Genomic DNA, 17,637 nt, shown 5'->3' on the forward strand with positions numbered 1-17,637 from the left:
CAGAAACAGCCAAGAATAATTTATGACTAAAACTAACACTACTTTAGGCAAATATTAATATTTAATGTGGTCAGATTTGAAACAGCTCATTGATTTATATATATATATATATATATATATATATATATATATATATATATATATATATATATATATATATATATATACTCCCTAGATTACAGTTACAATGACAATTTTTGGGTGTTAGGAGATTTTTCCAAAGTATAAATATCTTGGCTAAATAATGATTCGTAGAAAGAAAATGATGAATTTTGACTGGCCTGCTTTTTTTTTTTTTTTGCTCCACTCTATTCACTCTCATCTAATCATATACTGGCTAACCCTTGTGTGCTACTCAGTCGTCCCTAATCTTGTTAATAAATCTGTCTAGAAGTATCCTCTTTCAGTCATTTTGTGAATGCATGCTTCTGTTTTGGCCTGATTGTCATATTGTCCTTTCTGAGTTTTGTCAAATGTTTAGAAATATGTTTCATTTCAAGACGAAAACAATTTGCATACACTTATATAATCCGCTTGATAAAGCCAAAGAAAGTTGTCATCATTATTAGCAGAGTTTGGCTGAATGTGAATAAAATGGAAAGCAATAATTTTACTTCTTTAAAGTTCACACCAAGAGAGTTTTCTTTTGCCCGTCAATCTGTTTGACTGTTTTGCTGCAAGGCGCAAGAAAAATACGGAATAGTTTCCATGCAAGTATGCTTCTGTTGAAATGAATATCTTTGCACTTGCAAATGTTGCATCTTTTGGTAATAATGCACCCACTGGAAGGTGTGAACAACTGAATATTATTTGTACAAGGATAAAAGATAGACCATCTTTCCCATTTGCCAAACGATTCAAATGATTTATCTTCCATCTATGTCTCCTAAAAGATTGCCCAGTTTGAATCTATCTGTGATACATTTTTTGCTCAGCTTGGCCACACACACACACACACACACACACACACACACACACACACACACACACACACACACACACACACACACACACACACACACACACACACACACACACATAAAGCAACACTACCAACCTGATAAATCGACAAATACATTTGCTGGTCCTGTTATTTGTGTTTTCATACATCTTAAAGAAATATGTCTCTGTAAAGCCGAGAGGTGATATTTCTTCCTGTGAATTCAAAAAGAAAAGCGCTAACGTTAATGACTCTCACCTTCCTGGTGGAGATACAATTCAGATTCAGTTAGCCTTTAAATTCACATTATTAGCTTTCTATCATGCTGATGGGCACAAAACTAATTTGCTTAAGACTGGGGGGGGGAGAGTTCCCCTGGTAGATTTTCCCGAAGAAGGAAAGGCATGTAAAATAGCCAAGCAGGTGAACAATAAACCTTTTGTGCAGTGTTCAAGCAGAGCAGGTTTGAACACCTGCCCGAATGTCATTTTAGAGAGTCTACAGGAGGCCAAATGGAGTGTGAGCATGCCAGCGTGAAGGTGAGGTGGAATTGTACGTTATTTCTGCTATTGCAAGAAATGCAAGTTTCACATTGGGCAATTACTTGTCAGCGCTCATTTCTTACCCAGAGAGGAAGCTGAAGGTCATCCATCCATCAATCAAGCTCAAGTGGATGAATGGAGACCTTTCCTAGAGTGGGATCCAGCAGGGGAGAGGAGCGTGGCTATAAGTGATTGGTGTCCTAACTGGAAAAGAAATTGCTATGCAAGTGCTCTACAAATGGACGATAGGTCTTCGTCATCCATTGCGTAAACTTGTCTGTAAAACTTTATGAGACAAATTAAACAAGTGAGCAGTGACAGTAAAGACTGGCAACAGAAATCCAGACTCATGACAAATGTGGCAATGACTTGGTGATGATATCTACTGTGTAAATCCGTGTGTCATTCTTCAATTTTCAGGTTCAGTGGGTTTCCCTCTGTCAAGACAAATCTGATTTTATCTGGTTCTGGTTTCCTCAGGCTACGAGGGGGCAGCTTGCATGTGTTTTATGTCAACAAAAGCGGAGGTCAATGTTATGGCACAATCATGTTTGTGCCTTGATGAATAGAAGCGCATATATTTTGTATAGCTTGTCTACGCACAAAGGAAATAGAATGCATTTTGTTGCCAGTATATCATATCAAGAAAAGAACATGTGCTAATTTCGTAGTTGTCATATTTAGTAGCTGATGTACCGTACTCATGGGGGACCAATGGATTGCTCTATGTACTCGACTTAAGCTAGGCCTCATTCAGCACTCGAAAATCAAGTGGAAATCATTTGAGCACCACCTATGCATGAAGAGCTGCAGGAGTTCAATGATGGCCTGCTTCAATTGGTTGTCCGTTGCCTAGACACATGCGGGGGGGCATGCAAGAATAATGTGCGAGTGCTGCGAACAGGAGATTATCCTTCAGCGGGGCCATCAGCTCTGGGCAAAAGCGTTACAAGACTTGAGCAAGGGAGAAGAAGAATGCAAAAAATATATCTATTATTCCCAACATTAAATCAGTTTTGGCATTTTCGCTTGCTGACTTGTATTTTTCGATTGAAAGCGGTATGCCATTGGATTGTTGTAAAAAAAAAAGAGTCAATGTTTTTCATGCCATCCTGCACGCCTTTTGGATTGGTGAAAAGTTGTTTACCTTGTCATCGCTTGAAAAGGTTGAGGAGAATTGCAATGCACCGCACCAGTACACTTAACTGTAAATGAACTGTTTATTTTGAGCTCAAATAAATAAATAAATACATACAATCACGCTGTCCCAAAGTTGCAGATTCCCCAAGGGTGGAACGGAATGACCTGCCAAATCTAATTTCTCAGTGTGTCTATTTACCAGAGTAGCTCTCATGGAGAGGGAAATGTATTGTGTCAGCGTCTGGTGGCTCGCTCGGTTATGGCGGTTCAGTGACCCGTTGTTTTGTGCTGTCATTTGTACCATATAGTCGAGGAGAAATAGCAGAAAACATTAAATGACGTGACGGGATACTTCGAAATGTGATATTTGGCTGCAGGATTGAACCAACTGCCTCCACGGTTTGTACTCAATAAAAGGTAATGAGGTGTGCTGATAGAACTCCGAGCCATAAAGTGGACACGAAAACTTGACTATGTACTGAAATCTTATGCAAATGATTCTGGTTTTAGCAAGGAGGATTCTCAATGCAAAGTATTTAAATGGGGATGTTCGGAAAGGTTCAAATGACGAGCACATAAAACGGCACACATGATATGACGATATTGATTTTCTTTCTGGGTGAGTAGATCCATTAAAAAATGAAAGAGCGGTAATATGATATAGCTGTACCAAATGGATTGTCAGCCTTTCATGGTACATTGCAAATAATGAAAGGATTTGTCACTCATTTGAAATGTAACATAGCAGGTTTCAAGAAGGGATTTAGGCTAGTCACCATATTGCGGGTAGGGATAAACAAGTAGCGATACGAAGTATACTAGCCTTATTTCAAGGCATCCTGAAGACTGCGGCCACAGATACCTACGAGACCGAGTAAATTCTCCCACCGGTGGTTCTCGTTACACTGCCACAATCCTCGTGTCAGAAACAAAGAACAGTCATTGGATGAATTGAGATTTGATGTATCTGAAGCATATTCGGTATTCTGTATAAATCAAGATTGAATACTCGTAATAATCGTATTTGTTTGAATGTGTCTTTGTATATTTGGATGATAACAACCCTGCTCGCTTTTAGCTGACTGGACCACATTGGAGGGAAAAAATAGACTTGGGTGAATCATACAGCCTTGAAGACATGCGTGCCACACGTTTTCTTTGTCCTTCTTCCTGAGGTCAGCTAAATGAAGGAACACCATTTGTTGCTTCGGAGGAATCACAGCATATCATCTTTTCTACCAAGGAATTATCTATAGTGCCGTTGTGCCTACTTAAATGTATTCCGTTATAGATGTTTTCTTTTTATTCTTATTATTTCAGGTGACCTTCCTTAGGTGTTGATGCTGTCTGAATAGACAACCACTTTCCTGCATACCGATGGGTCAATCATTCGCCCGGAGGCAAAAAGAGCTCGTTAGGTGATCGGTGATGCATAAACCTCCTCCTCTGTCTGGACCAATTGTCTGCGTATCACAATGTTTTGACATCCCTTCCCCTCAATGATTGTGTCATTCCATGGGAAGAATGAACCTAACAAGGGATTTTTGCCACCAGGCAAGCGAATGACTGATCGGTATGCAGCACCGTCGTTTAACAACACCCCACTGTCACTGAATTGGAAAAAAAAATCGGAAATGAAGAAACCCTTTGGCTTACATTAACTGTCATTTACCGAACAACTATAAAGAGGGTTTGTCATCATCGGTTCAAACAAATCTGGTAGATTTACTCAGCCTTGTTCCTGGACTCAGGTTCAACCACGCTGTGCGATGGATCATATTTATACTCGGACAGCAGATTAGGACTCGGGGGATGAACAAGAGGCTGAGGTCACTTGACCAAACACAACCTGTAAAAGACCTGAGGGAAGAATCCAGCAGTTGTATATCATGTCAGAGGCCATTCATCAGCCGAGCTGCTCAATTTTATTTCTTTCAGCCGATCCCTTGAGGGACAAGCCAGAGGCAGAGCTTTCCTCGGATCCACTTTACGTCTTATAAGATGGACACTTGGCTCGTCACGTGCGCAATAATTGTCGTCATAATTGTGGACGTGTGAAAATAAAAAAATAAATAAAAAGAACTCACCATTTGATGACTAAGACTGTCACTGACACGCTTGGTCTCACTTCAATGCTGAGATTGTAAATGTCAGTATCTCATCACTCAGACTCGCAAGCACAGTGAGATGGAGACGGCAAAATGAAACAGCGAATGTCAGCATGCTCACCGCTACCCGGTCAGGCTCCTGAAATGTCCCAGTGTCAATCTATGCCTTGGGTTTAAGGAACTACTTTAACACGTCATGCATATTTGGATTTCTACTCATCATTTGATCTTTTCAATACCTTGCTTGGTTCTGGCTCTGTGAATAACTGCTTGGGGGTTATCCAACTCACGGCAGCATTTCCCAAATTTCACCAAAATTACATTAACATTTGTATATTCAAGGACCAAATCATGCTAGCAAAGCTATTCCTGATGTAATGAAAAGTTAAACATAATTGAAAATGTTGATTCGAAAATATATCGCTTACATATTCAGTAAACAATTTTGGATCTCTGCTCTAAATTTGGAAGTCCTGGTGTCACGTTATTATATTGGTGTTTGGAGTCACTCCAGACATGCCATCTGCTCTGGGAGACATGCCTGTAAATTCTGCAGTAAAACGCATTATTAACTCCTGCTATCTTTGCATTTACGGCTCTGCTACTTGCTAGCTCTGGAATTTTGGTGACCACCAAGCTGCCAAGCACTTGGCTCCAGCTCAGGAACATGCCCCAAATGTCTGCAGTGGTAGACGCTGGTAAAATATGTTATTTACTTGAACAAAATCCAATGTCTCTTTTTTAATCAACAACGTACCACCAATAAAACTGAGGATTTAAAGGTTTTACCACAAAGACCTATTTGTACCAGTCATCTTATAGCATCTCTGGGAGCAGGAGGCCGGCTCATGTGCCAAACATGCAGAATTAAGCACAACTGGATGTTTGGCAACAGCTTTCAGCAACAGCAGGACACCCGGATTGGAATTGGGATCTGGAGAGTCAAGGCTCATTAGAAATACAGCTAGACTGCAGAAAAAAATGCATGTCTATGAACACAAAAGGTCAGATGAAACTGCAAGTTTAGCACCTGGCATCTCACAACTACATAACCACATAATCGTCGTAATCAGCTTTGGTTAAAACTCATACGAACTTGTTTTTATGATAATTAAGGAGGGGATTGCTGCAATGTACTTTGTATTAATAATTATTCTCTCCATGCACCAGGGTATGCAATTAGAATATTCCACAAAAGTTTTTGGATCTTATGAATGTCACAGTGCAAAGAATCTGGTCAATTAACTTTGGAGTCGTAAATATAGTGAAGTGCATTCCACTCTTTTACTGCTGCCTGACAAATAAAAAGCATATAAAAAAAAAAGGCTTATCAAAATATAATTATGTTGAGTTTGCATTCGGTGTATGGTGAGATGCCGGAACTAACCATTGGCCAAAAAAAACCAAAAAAAAACATTGAAGTGTCAGATTCAAAGATCCTAATTCAATTGAGTAACTGTATTCCATACAAATTGGCATTAAGTGGAAATTTAATTTTCCAGTACAGGGTTACTGTGATCGTTTTCAGGTTTCTTCATAACTAATTGGAATCATCCATTTATCTTGGCAAAAGCCCAAAGTGTGTTTCCAGTCGAGGGCTTTAAAGCAAAGGGTGAAACGCACAGTTAATGAGCTCACATCTCAGCGACTACTTTTTTTTGTCAAGCCAGGTGAGTGATCTTTTTAATACCACTCGAAGGAGCTTAGAGCAAAAGCCATTTCCTCCCCTCCAATTGCAGACCATTCTGTTAGATCTTAAGTCTTCACTTTTAACAAACAGAAACATGAAGCAGTGACAAAAGCGGTAACTTTCTCTTTTGCCTCAGCCAACACCCCGGAGTCTTCTGCAACCTTGGCTCATTGTGACGCTAAAGAAATGATTTCAACATAGACATTTTCCCGGGGCCATGCGTTTTCCAGCTATTTGTTTTCAACATTCACACCGTGCTTCCATAAGAGTAGGTGCACAAAGTATAAAAATATCAAAGATTTGCCACTGCTAAAGGTGTGACTGACTTTGATGGTGGCTTCCACACAGAGGGAGGAAAATGACTGCATTGTTCCCCTGGCTCTGTGAAGGCCTATGCAAAATGTAAACAATGTTTGAGGCTGGATTTTTCAGCCTCGTTACAAGGGCTTGCTACTGTGCGGTGTTCATTAGAGTGGAAATGATATGTGCAAACAAAGAGAGGCACCCGAGCAGTGCGCTCGGCAGCGTAGTTGTTTTTTTTTTCATCTCAGAATTGCAAATGAATCCAGCCTCCTCACCTGTTCTTGGCAGACATCATCCCGGTGCCTCCAATCATCACCTTATTGGCGGCAGGTATCCATCAAATGGGCCACCCTCATGAAAACGGAATAACCGCTTAAACAAATTCTCCCCTTTTCCTATACCCCCCCCCCCCCCCCACACTCATCATTCCCGCCTCCACCCAAGGTCAATATGGAGATGCTTGGCAAATAGAGATGTTTTGCAACAACTGTCTCGCTGTTATATTCGAAAATCTGACTCGGCTTGGCTGCTCTCCAGCTTCTTTGTAATTCTAAAAGGTGCATACTTGTCCAGAGTGGTGCAGTGTTTTATTGTAAGAGACAAGTAATTTACATTTATGTAATTTACCGTCACATAGCTGCATGTAAATTACACGTGACATGTAAAGCATGTACGGCAGGCGAATGCCTCAATGTTCTACTTCAAAGCAAACAGTCAAATAATTCCGTGTGGCATCACTGTTTATGCAGCGGAGGGAGGGGCAGTACGAGTGACCAAATCTCTCGATCCGAAAGCAGTGGATGTTTCCCAATTGCATTGTCCAAGTTATACATCACAAAAAAGGTGGAAAAAGTGATTTAGGATGAGCAAAACTGGCATTTGAGTAGCGGCGCGTAGACTTATATATCTTATAGCATGAGAGTGAGGCTTTGTTCCATAAGCACAGACCTGCTCAGATTTGCCAGGCTAATGACTTCCTGCTCCAGCGGTTTGGGAAAGTGTTAGAGAGCGAAATAAGTCAAATCAGAAGCCAAATTTAATCTGCCACTAAATGGAAAGCCTTTAAGCAGCCACCCAGAGGGTGCACACAAGCGAGGTGAAATTGCATCAAAAGCTCTCGGGCAGAGTGAAGGACAGGTTGTGTCGGAATGGGGATTAGAGATTGCTTGGATAAATAAGATTTTTTTTTTTTTTTTCTTCACCCCACCAAAACATACTGAGCGTGACTATCCAGCAAGGTGGTGATTCGACAAACCATCAATCTATTTCACTCGACCCGCTGTAAACTGTATAAGGATGAAGATTGATGGGGAGGAGGAACTCTTTGCTTTCCTTAATTTGCCTCCAGCTTAGTTTGCACGGCAGAGCTGTGCGCTATACATATTAAAATGTTCAGTGATAACGTGAACAACAACAACAGTCTGCATTCCCTGCAGCTCTACTTCATTCATTTCCATGAAGTGTTTGTTTCCTCGAGTCTCCTGACAAAAGCCGATGGGTACGCCGAGAAGATACTCGGGGTCATAGCTAAATTTAATTAAACGCTTCCGGAACTTCAATCTCATTTCGGACCGGCTATTCTTCCGCTTACATGATGGGGTGACTAAAAATGGCATGACACCCGAAGCTGCCGTTGATTTTGTAACAGTTCATTTATTTCCTAGAAAAAGGTCATTTGAAAAATAACGATACATTCCAAAAATGAAACCGGACGAGACTGCTCAACTTGTTTATGTAATAACAGCAGTGAATGTTGTCACTTACATTTATTTGGGATCACTGACATCAAAGTTGTCTGTTTCTACATTAATATTTATGTGCAGTGCAAAGAAGAAAGAAATAAGACATGAAATGCAGATTAGGTTTTTCTGGGAAGCTATGCTGATAGCAACTCACATGTCTTTTTTTTTTTTTTTGGGAGAACTGATTGCAGTTTGCATGTACTTTCTTGGACATTGTTTCAATTCATAAGCTCACAATCAGAAGGCCCAAAATAAAAGCATCCACTCTCTAAACAATTGCATGCATATGTACTAGTTCTGCTTTTTCATTAAATGGATCCAAATTCTGGCATAATAAATTGTAGAGTTGAACTGAAAGACTGAACAACCATATTACCTCATTTTGAGAGCTCCACAATGGTCAAAATAAATAAACTATAAAAAAAAAAAAAAAAACCATTCCTAAAAACTGAGTAACCATATTCTCTCATTTAAAGGGGTCAAAATAAATAAACTAAAAAAAAAAAAAAAAAAATCGTCAAAATAATACTCTGCACATTAACACTGGTGCCAACAAATGTGAGCTTGGTAAGATTCTAAACTTATTTCAACAGGTACAAGCTTGTCTTTATCATTAATCTCTTCAACTTCATAACAAGTAGCAAATTAAGCATGTCCAAATGTGGACCACAATTTACTGTAGTTTCAATCTGACAATCGCATGTTTTAACATTCTAGAAATCTATGTATTTGTAGAATACAAACCAATGAACTCAATCAACTTCATAACAAGTAGCAAATTAATAATGTCCAAATGTGGACCACAATTTACTGTAGTTTCAATCTGACAATTGCATGTTTTAACATTCTAGAAATCTATGTATTTGTAGAATACAAACCAATGACATAATTTCCCTTATAAAGCTAATTATGTCTTGATATAAGAGTGACTCCACTTATAAGGAACATTTTACCGCTGAATAAATACAATGACAATACTGTTGATCATTTGTCTCCAATTATCGAATTAGTTTAACTGGCCTGACATTTCGATGTAAATTGTAATTTATGGTCATTAATTTCAAGAGCCCTGAATACTTCCTATTGAGCGAGCCACCCGTTAATATGAAAAGAGATAAGAAGAGTCTTAAAAGTTGGTCAGACTTTCTTAGAGAAGTCCATCCAGAGCAGGCTTATCTAAATCCTCTTGGCAGGGTTGAATAGACGGCAAGTGCAGAGGAATGCTTAAATTTGCCTGAAGAGCAGCCCTTTAAAAAACAGAAATGGCGGAAACCCTTTTCCCCAAATATCTCAGCTTCACTTAACTTTCTCAAGCATCACAAAAAAGGTGAGCAGACATAAGCCTCGGAAGCAAACTCGCTTTCACAACGAAGAACAAATATGACAGCGTTCCCAAATTAAAGGAACTAAAATGGCTTTTCTCTGTTGGATTGCATCCCTACTGTGTGTTTGAAAGCACAAGGTGACCCGCGTTAGTTACGACGTGCTCTCGCTGTAGCGCGGCCTCGGCAGCTGCCAGTCTTTGTTTGAGTCCACCTCGTCCTCTTCATCGGATTTGCCAGGGGTCACGTGTCGCCTGGACACAGTAGGGCTGTAAAGGTCAACGCATATGAATCAGGTTGTATTGTTAGTACTGAACAAACAAGAGGTATCCCCGGTATGTTACGGCTTGCTTGCAAGTCACTTCCCTTTCGCTTCCCGTAAAATACAAGATTATTATTCTTAGATGTCCTTCACTTGAAAGGATTAAGGTGTTTCCAAGTACTGAAATACTGGTGTGGCATAGCTCGAAAAATACAGTAGTTAATTTGATTTTGAAAGCTTGTGAGAAAGGTACTATCGTGCTATGGTGAGGCATGCAATGTCCGATTCAACTGTTACCGTAATTGTAGTTTCACTATTTCCCGAGTGGAGGCTACATGCTTCTTTGACATTAATTCCAAAAAGAATGATGGCACTGTTTTATAAATTACCCTAATCTTGGCTGACACCTTTGAAAAGCGTTAGAAAAAAATGAGATCATCTCAATTTGATTTGGGGAGGTGGGCGGGGGCAAGTCTCCAAGGTGTTGATTGCTTTTCTGGTTTAGATGTTGCTGCAAAAGAAATAAGTGCTACATATATGCGTGGGTGGCGTGACTTGACAACTGTAAGCTCTGAGGCTATTTTCTCTTGTGATTTGGGTCTCTAGTAACACCAAAGCAGAAAATGAGCGTGCCTTTTGCATTGCAAAGTGCTCCTGCCTCATGCCACACTGACTGTTCTTCCAAATCCGATGCACCAAATCTTAGTTGGAGCGTCGCCAGGTTTGAATGATAGAAGTTAGTGTTTTCCAAACAAAATATGAGAACACAGCCATTAGTAAGTTAGCCTGTTTGGTGAGTGATCCAGTTTTGGGGTTATTGTCACACCAAGCATCACCTTCATTTGTTGCCATCAGTCACTGTCTGGCCTGTATAGGTACTTCATCATCAAGTTATCCATCTTCTTTTGTTTCCGCTTGCTATTCTTCTTGCTGTGCGTTCCACCACTTGCATCTCCTTTTTCGTCATCGGACAGCTGTTTCGGGCTCTTTTTAACACTTCTGGAGCTGCGGTATGAGACCGTGGAGTCAGACGAAGAGGAGTCAGACGATTCTGAAGACGAAGAGGAATCTTCTGACTCGCTTTCCTTTTTCTTGGATCTCTTCTTGGACTTTTTGCTCTTCTTTCGCCTTGAGCTCTTTCTGCTTTGACGATCGTCTGAAGAGGAGTCGTCGGACTGAGTGATTTTGCTTTTTTTGTCTTTGCGACTGTGGGAGCTGGTACTTAAGATGCTAGAAGGACGATTGCCGTAGTCCAGAGCAGAACCGGATGCGGAGCGAAGCAAGCTGGATTTACTGCACCCAAGCCCTTCATCGGCTTCCATCTTCCTTCCCTCCTTACTTGCTAGTCCGTGCTTCTCTTCTGCTTCCTCATCACTGGACTCGAGCTTGCTACGCTTGAACTTAATAGGTTTGAAGCTGAGAACCTCATTAATAGCGGCCTCCAAGTCGGGGTCCAAGTAATTTCGGTGCGTGACAGGCTTGATGTCAGACGTATCTGGTGGGTTTCCATCTGAGGAGCGAGCTCGGGCTGGGGTCGAGAAACTACGCGCGGTGGCGCGAGGACTGTATGGGGAAGGTCTTCTTTCAGTAAAAGCAACACTTTGGCCATCGTCATTGTCATCATCATCATCGACATGCACGCCAAACTCGCTGAGGCCGCAACTACGAGCGACAGACAGGCGAGAACTGCTTCGCTTGTCGTCTTTCCAGGAGCTGCTACGATGTAGTGATCGAGGGCTGGAGCGACTCACGCTGCTGATGGTGGACTTGATGTCGTCGTCATCCAACATCGTCCTCCTGGTGGCTATCCTGCTGGGAGCTATAGAGGAGATAGTGGAGTCCTTATCAAAATCAGGGCTGCTTCGCGAAGTCCAGCGTGACTCCAAACCCTTCCTGGCCCTGCTAGTGGCTTCGGAATAGGCCGAGGAAATAATGGAGGCTTTGTCATCCAAATCTTCCTGAGCTTGGTTGTTCTTCTTCCAGTCCTCCTGGAGATCTCCAGACTTGGACTTGGCTTTGCGAATGGAGGTGTGGTCGGGGGCGTCAGGCTGTTCTTTGAGAGCACTAAAGAGGGAGTTCTCATCGCCTGTCCCTCCGATGGAGTCTTTAAGGTTGGAACGCTTCCGGTAGCTCAGGGAGCTCATGACGGACACTGACCTGTTCTGCTCTATGTCTTTGCCATCCTGACTTCCATCACTTGTCTTCTCCTTACCCTCTTTCACATCTTTGCCATCCACATTTGCTGCATATCTACAAGGTATTGGAATATATGAATGAGATGAATAACTTCAGTTGAATCCACTGTCTAGATACAACCACCATGTCACCTCATCCTTTTCTCTAGTTGACACTACTGTGTCATATTCTGTAACTGACATGTCAGCTTCTCAGGCTGCTGTGTTAGAAATATGTGAGGCATCTTGTGGCAGTATTAGCTTATACATATGTTTATTTATTTTTTGTGCATGTAATTATTTTACATTTGTAAAATAATTTACAATTTACTTTTGTCTGTTAAGGCAAAGAAATGTATATAATATTTGGAGTGCTGATGCTAATCTGTAAAGTCGGAAGGCACCGATAATTTGTCACGTTCTTTTTGTCCTTTGGAGGTTGATAGCAAGGGAGCACCCTCTCCCTCTAGCTATTGCTGTTTGTGTACTCTATGGCTTTGTGGGCAGTGCGGCGAGAGTCAACAAGTGAGAAGATCTATGGAAGCAGAGGCATCATTTAACAGAAGCGCCAACTGGCCAGGGGCCACTTCAATAAATTTGACAGCAGCCACTTCGCCATTCCGGCTGCTGTCATTAGACAGATTACTGGAAAGGAGAGCAATGACACCTCATCGCATAAATTACCCTATTCTTTTTTTTTGCCTTGGGTAATCTTGGGCATTTTAAAGACTCCAGTTAGTTATTGTTCAAGGATTTTTTTTTTTTTGCCAGAATTCGTTTGTCTGTTTTCAACCAGATTACCCAACAAAGAGTAAATAATATATTCATAGCTTTTGTTTGGACATAGTAAAACAATATATAGCAGGAGAGACACAGTTGAGAGGAATATGTTGAATATAGGGCCAAGGAAGAACTCCAGAATGTTTACATGATGCTACCTACCAAAATGATGGATGCAATTTGTCTTGGTTAACAGTTTGGAGGTTTGCACTATGAGTGAGAATGAAATTCGATACGGTCATTATAGCATTGCTAAAACATATCGACTGGTGGCCAACGACTCACGCACGGTACTATATAGCGAGCGTGCCAGAGGTTCTCAGTAACCAAGCGCACTGCTCAATGTAGGCCTTATCACTGTTCTATCTCAGGGATCCATGTGGTTATCTGTGATGAGGTAAGAGGATGAGAGGAGGAATCACTAACCTGGCACTCTTCAGACTTCCCTCGTCCGACTGGGGCTTGGAGGAGGCTTTGTTCTTGGAGAGCCAAGACTTAACCCCATCCACACGATCCTCCACCTCAGAATCTGTGTCTGTCTCTTGCCCACTGAGAGAACAAAGAGGGATGTTATTGAGAAGCACTAGGACAATAAAACAAAGTATATCCATTGTAAAAATGTCTTGTTCTTATCTCCACTTGATGAAAAAATGACTATTTAACAAATCAGTCAACTTGATTCCTTCTTTAGTCTGCTTTCTGTCAAAATGTGATGCGTGGGAATTACTCACAAGTAAAACGACTTGTTCAATGAATATTTATGCAATGTAATCACATAGATTACATAATGAATGCTGTGTAATGAATGGCTACTTTGGAGGTTAGTTTGATGCATTGCAGTGCAGACTGAAGAAGCATAAATCTCATGCCACTACTCAACATACTCTAGTCAAAGCACATGTATCATCCGAGCAGAATGCAGATCAAGCCCTTGGCGGGATAATCCACTTGTTTGGCTGCTGGCTGTTAGCATGTCACCCATTTGTGGTGCTTGTAATGAAGCAGAGCCATGATCATCAAAAACTCCTACAGTACACTTGACATAATCAATATTGAGACCTGTGGATCATAGTTAGGGGTTAGATAGATTCCAACTGCTCAGACAGCTGTCATCCATTCTTTTAAATGCAATGATGAATTTGGGGTGACTTTTCTAGCGCAGACACCTGAGGAATATTTTTTTGATCTCTGCTCCTGTTGAAAAATGTTGACACCAAAAATAATCTACTCTATTTAGTAAACAGCTAGAAGAGTATTTAGTAACTTGAAATGCTATATAGCCTGACAAGTGGCCACCGCTCAAAATTAAATCAAATACCAACTTGAACTATATATTGCTCAATGGATACTTAACAGGTAGTAGCCATTTACCATCTCCATTGTCTGAGTTTGTCCTTGCAATGGTTTGCACCTAAATCCTAATCTGAAAAAAAAATTCTTTGTTCCTTATATGATTAATTGAACTTGGGTTCACACCATACTGAGGAACTTCAATACATCTTTGTTATTCAATACTAAAATGGCTAAAACTCCAAAAATAAAATGTGCTACTATATAACTTGCTTAATGGTTGCTGGTAGAAATGTTTGATTAATAGTTTCATCTTCAATATCATTCATAGCCATGGATTCATTGCGTTTTATCCATGGACAGTGTCTTCTTTACACTAAAAATGCTAATATACTTCATCCATGGTGTAGGGACACCCAACTATAAATAAAAGTGACAAGATGATCCATCTTGGTGTATTTGCTGATTGTGAGGAGAAAACATTATTCATGATGATGTAAGATGATATGCTGGTAAGCTTTATCAGGTGTCCTAACAGTCGTGGAGAAAAAATCCATCATCGATGTCACCGTGCCCCCTGTCACAAATTCAGTCATTTTTCCTTTCAGAACAAAGTGTTCTGTCCCTATTTGGAGAGATCTATGACGAAAATCTATTTTGTAATGCGAGAGAGGTGCGCAAGCTTAATTCTGTGTTAAATTTAAATTGCCATTTTTTTTCTCATCTACACTGCCTGCTAAATAAAACAAAGAAATAAGACGTCTTACGTCCCACTATAAAATCCAAGCAATGTGAAAAAAAATGTGTGTTGCGCAAATGATGTCAGAAGTGATTTGTCCTTGGCCTTGCACTTCTTGCTAACCACTCCCGAGGCCTACGGACACAAACAAGCCCCAAGAATCTCAACGTGAACGTTAATGGCTTCTGACAATCAGCCTTGGCTGCTTGTAAATCTTTGTCACAAATACTCAAAGTCAGCCTCAAATCACATACGCCTCAATATTACCACTTGAGCACCATAACTTTTGAGTTAATTACGAGACATATTGACGGATGGATTACATCGACTCGAGTGTCCTGCACGTCATACCGTTTATTCACCGTGCCTGGACGGTGACTTCCTAGCTTGAGGTATCCATGCTTAATTTTGAGTGACATTAACAGCCTGTTTGTTATTGTTATCCTTGGCAGGGGTGTATAAATGCTTCAAGATGCGTGTCTATCATTCTGTTAACCTCATTTAGCTTCATATAACCAGTACAATGCAGTGCATTTATACCACACTAGAGTTATTGGGAAAAAAAAAAAAAAAGTAAATAAAAAAAAATCTAGAAGATAATGCAGTATTCCAGAAAATGTTTTGACACATCTTGTTTGAGTTGTTATTCCCCCATATAATATCTATATACCGTATTTGTCTGTCTATAAGGGACACCGGGTTATGTGGCACATTACTGCACGTCAAGGTAAACAAACCAGTACTGCAAATATTATTTGACTTCAATTCAATACCAAAATATAAGACGCACTGTTGATTTTTTTAGAAAATGTAAAGGATTATAAATGCACCGTGTAGTCTGAAAAATGCGGTAATTCTATTTTAATTTGAAAGATGTGGCGAAAACCTGCATGTAAATTATATTGGTGCACAAATTGCAGTGAATATATAAAAATGTTGGTATTTCTCAGTGTATCATACTGCATTGTTTTCTCAACAACAACAAAAAGGTGTAAAAACAACCACCATGACACACACACAAAGAATGCTTGTTCCGCTCTCACGTTTTGTTCTTTCTTTTCTGATACTTTGTCACCATGTCTTGCAAACTGCAGGGAGAGTGCGGATAACGCCGAAACAGGAACAAGAAAACAGAGGGGAAAAAAAGAACAGGTGAGATATGCTCACAGCAATGCAATCATTATCAACTGTAAATCTGTTTCTAGCCTTTCTTCTCAAATACTTCACGTTTCCATTTTTTTATCTTTCTGCCTTGTAAAGCTCTCTATTCATTTATCTGACTCAAACATATACAAAGGATCTGCAGCATACAACGGTATTAAACCAGGTCAGGCAGAGTGAGGCATGACCCAGAATTACAAGCTCAGTTTAAAAGAAATCGCTGCCGGAGACAAAAAATAAGTTATGATTGACAGGTTGGAAGGAAAAAAATAAATCTGTGTGCTCGTTAGGAATCATTTCATTCAACACAATGCTAGACTACAGTGTTCTGAATAAATTGGGAATATACCAAGGTGACACATTTCGTCTCAATCGCAAAACAATTCAATCCGTATTTTGTACCTGTTGATTAAGTCGTCGTTGTCATCACTCTCCATTTCGTCCTCGATAGCAGCTTGCAGGTCACCTATCCTCTTAAAGGCCAGTTTGAGATCCACTTGTAAGCTCTGATTTGCTGCCTCTAAGCTCTCAATGTCCATTTCCTAGTGAATTGACGCTAAAGAAGTCATTTCCTCTTCGGTTCTGAGGACAGTCATATTATCCCAAAGTGCCCCGACACCTACCAGTTCGTGTTTCTTTCGACTCGCCTCAGCCTCTTTTTTTGACACGCCAGTCATTTCTTCTTTCATGTCCCTTATTTGTCTCTGCATCCGCTTATTCTGCTCCTTCTCTCGGTTCTCTGCAGCAATGTGTTGGTTCCTTTCCTCTGACATCTTCTCAAGATTCTCCTTTAGACGAGAAGCCAGGCTCTAAAGGAGAGGTGGGAGAATTTAGTCAGCCTGTCTGGGAAGTAAAGTAGCAGTTCAGCAAACAAACGATAAAAGCAGAACCGTGTTGGTTACTGAATTGTTCTCAATATAAGTCGCACCATTTTTCATTATTTGTCTGATCCTGCGACCTCTTGAATGAAAATGTCATGTTGGATGTGTATTTAAGGAATGTCTGACCTCCAAACGTTTGATCTGCGTCCTCTCAAACTCCAATTTGGTTTCCAGCTCACGGATCTTGGCTTCTTGACGGCTCACGAGAGACTTTTCAACCATGGATTGTTCCTGAAACTCCAGCTGACTCTGCAGCGAATGGAGCTGTGCGAAGAACACACAAACACACACATGCGCATTCTTAGCAACACACAGTACCTTCAATGCCAATTTTTGCTTCACTCTTTAAAATGAATACAGAATAAAGTCTCGAATAATGTCTTTTGTATTCATGTAATAACCTGCATTATAGTTATCATACATGCAGTAGCAGCAGCACCCCATCAATTAATGGTTGTCTTCTTTTTTTTTTTTTATATAAAATGGAGGACATTGAAATGTATTTAATATGATCGTGATGGCTGCAGGGAAAGTCACTTAATGGTGCAATCAATGTCCATTTC

General features: G+C 40.4%; 1 protein-coding gene across 1 annotated transcript in view; it reads right to left on the reverse strand.

The window, feature by feature from the left end:
• Positions 1 to 10,855: 10,855 nt before the first annotated feature.
• The window catches only part of LOC147043618 (unconventional myosin-XVIIIa-like), a 42,152-nt gene continuing 35,370 nt past the window's right edge, over positions 10,856 to 17,637 (reverse strand). Inside the window, exons 42-47 of the mRNA XM_085935550.1 lie at positions 17,201 to 17,338; positions 16,817 to 17,002; positions 16,596 to 16,735; positions 16,076 to 16,120; positions 13,430 to 13,552; positions 10,856 to 12,299 (exon numbers count right to left, since the gene is read on the reverse strand). Coding sequence (XP_085791676.1) covers positions 10,901 to 12,299; positions 13,430 to 13,552; positions 16,076 to 16,120; positions 16,596 to 16,735; positions 16,817 to 17,002; positions 17,201 to 17,338 — 2,031 coding nt within the window. The 3' untranslated portion in view covers positions 10,856 to 10,900. The remainder of the gene's footprint in view (positions 12,300 to 13,429; positions 13,553 to 16,075; positions 16,121 to 16,595; positions 16,736 to 16,816; positions 17,003 to 17,200; positions 17,339 to 17,637) is intronic.

The sequence above is a fragment of the Syngnathus leptorhynchus genome, chromosome 17, assembly GCF_054491065.1.
Source record: "Syngnathus leptorhynchus isolate UIUO chromosome 17, UIUO_Slep, whole genome shotgun sequence".
Lineage (NCBI taxonomy): Eukaryota > Metazoa > Chordata > Actinopteri > Syngnathiformes > Syngnathidae > Syngnathus > Syngnathus leptorhynchus.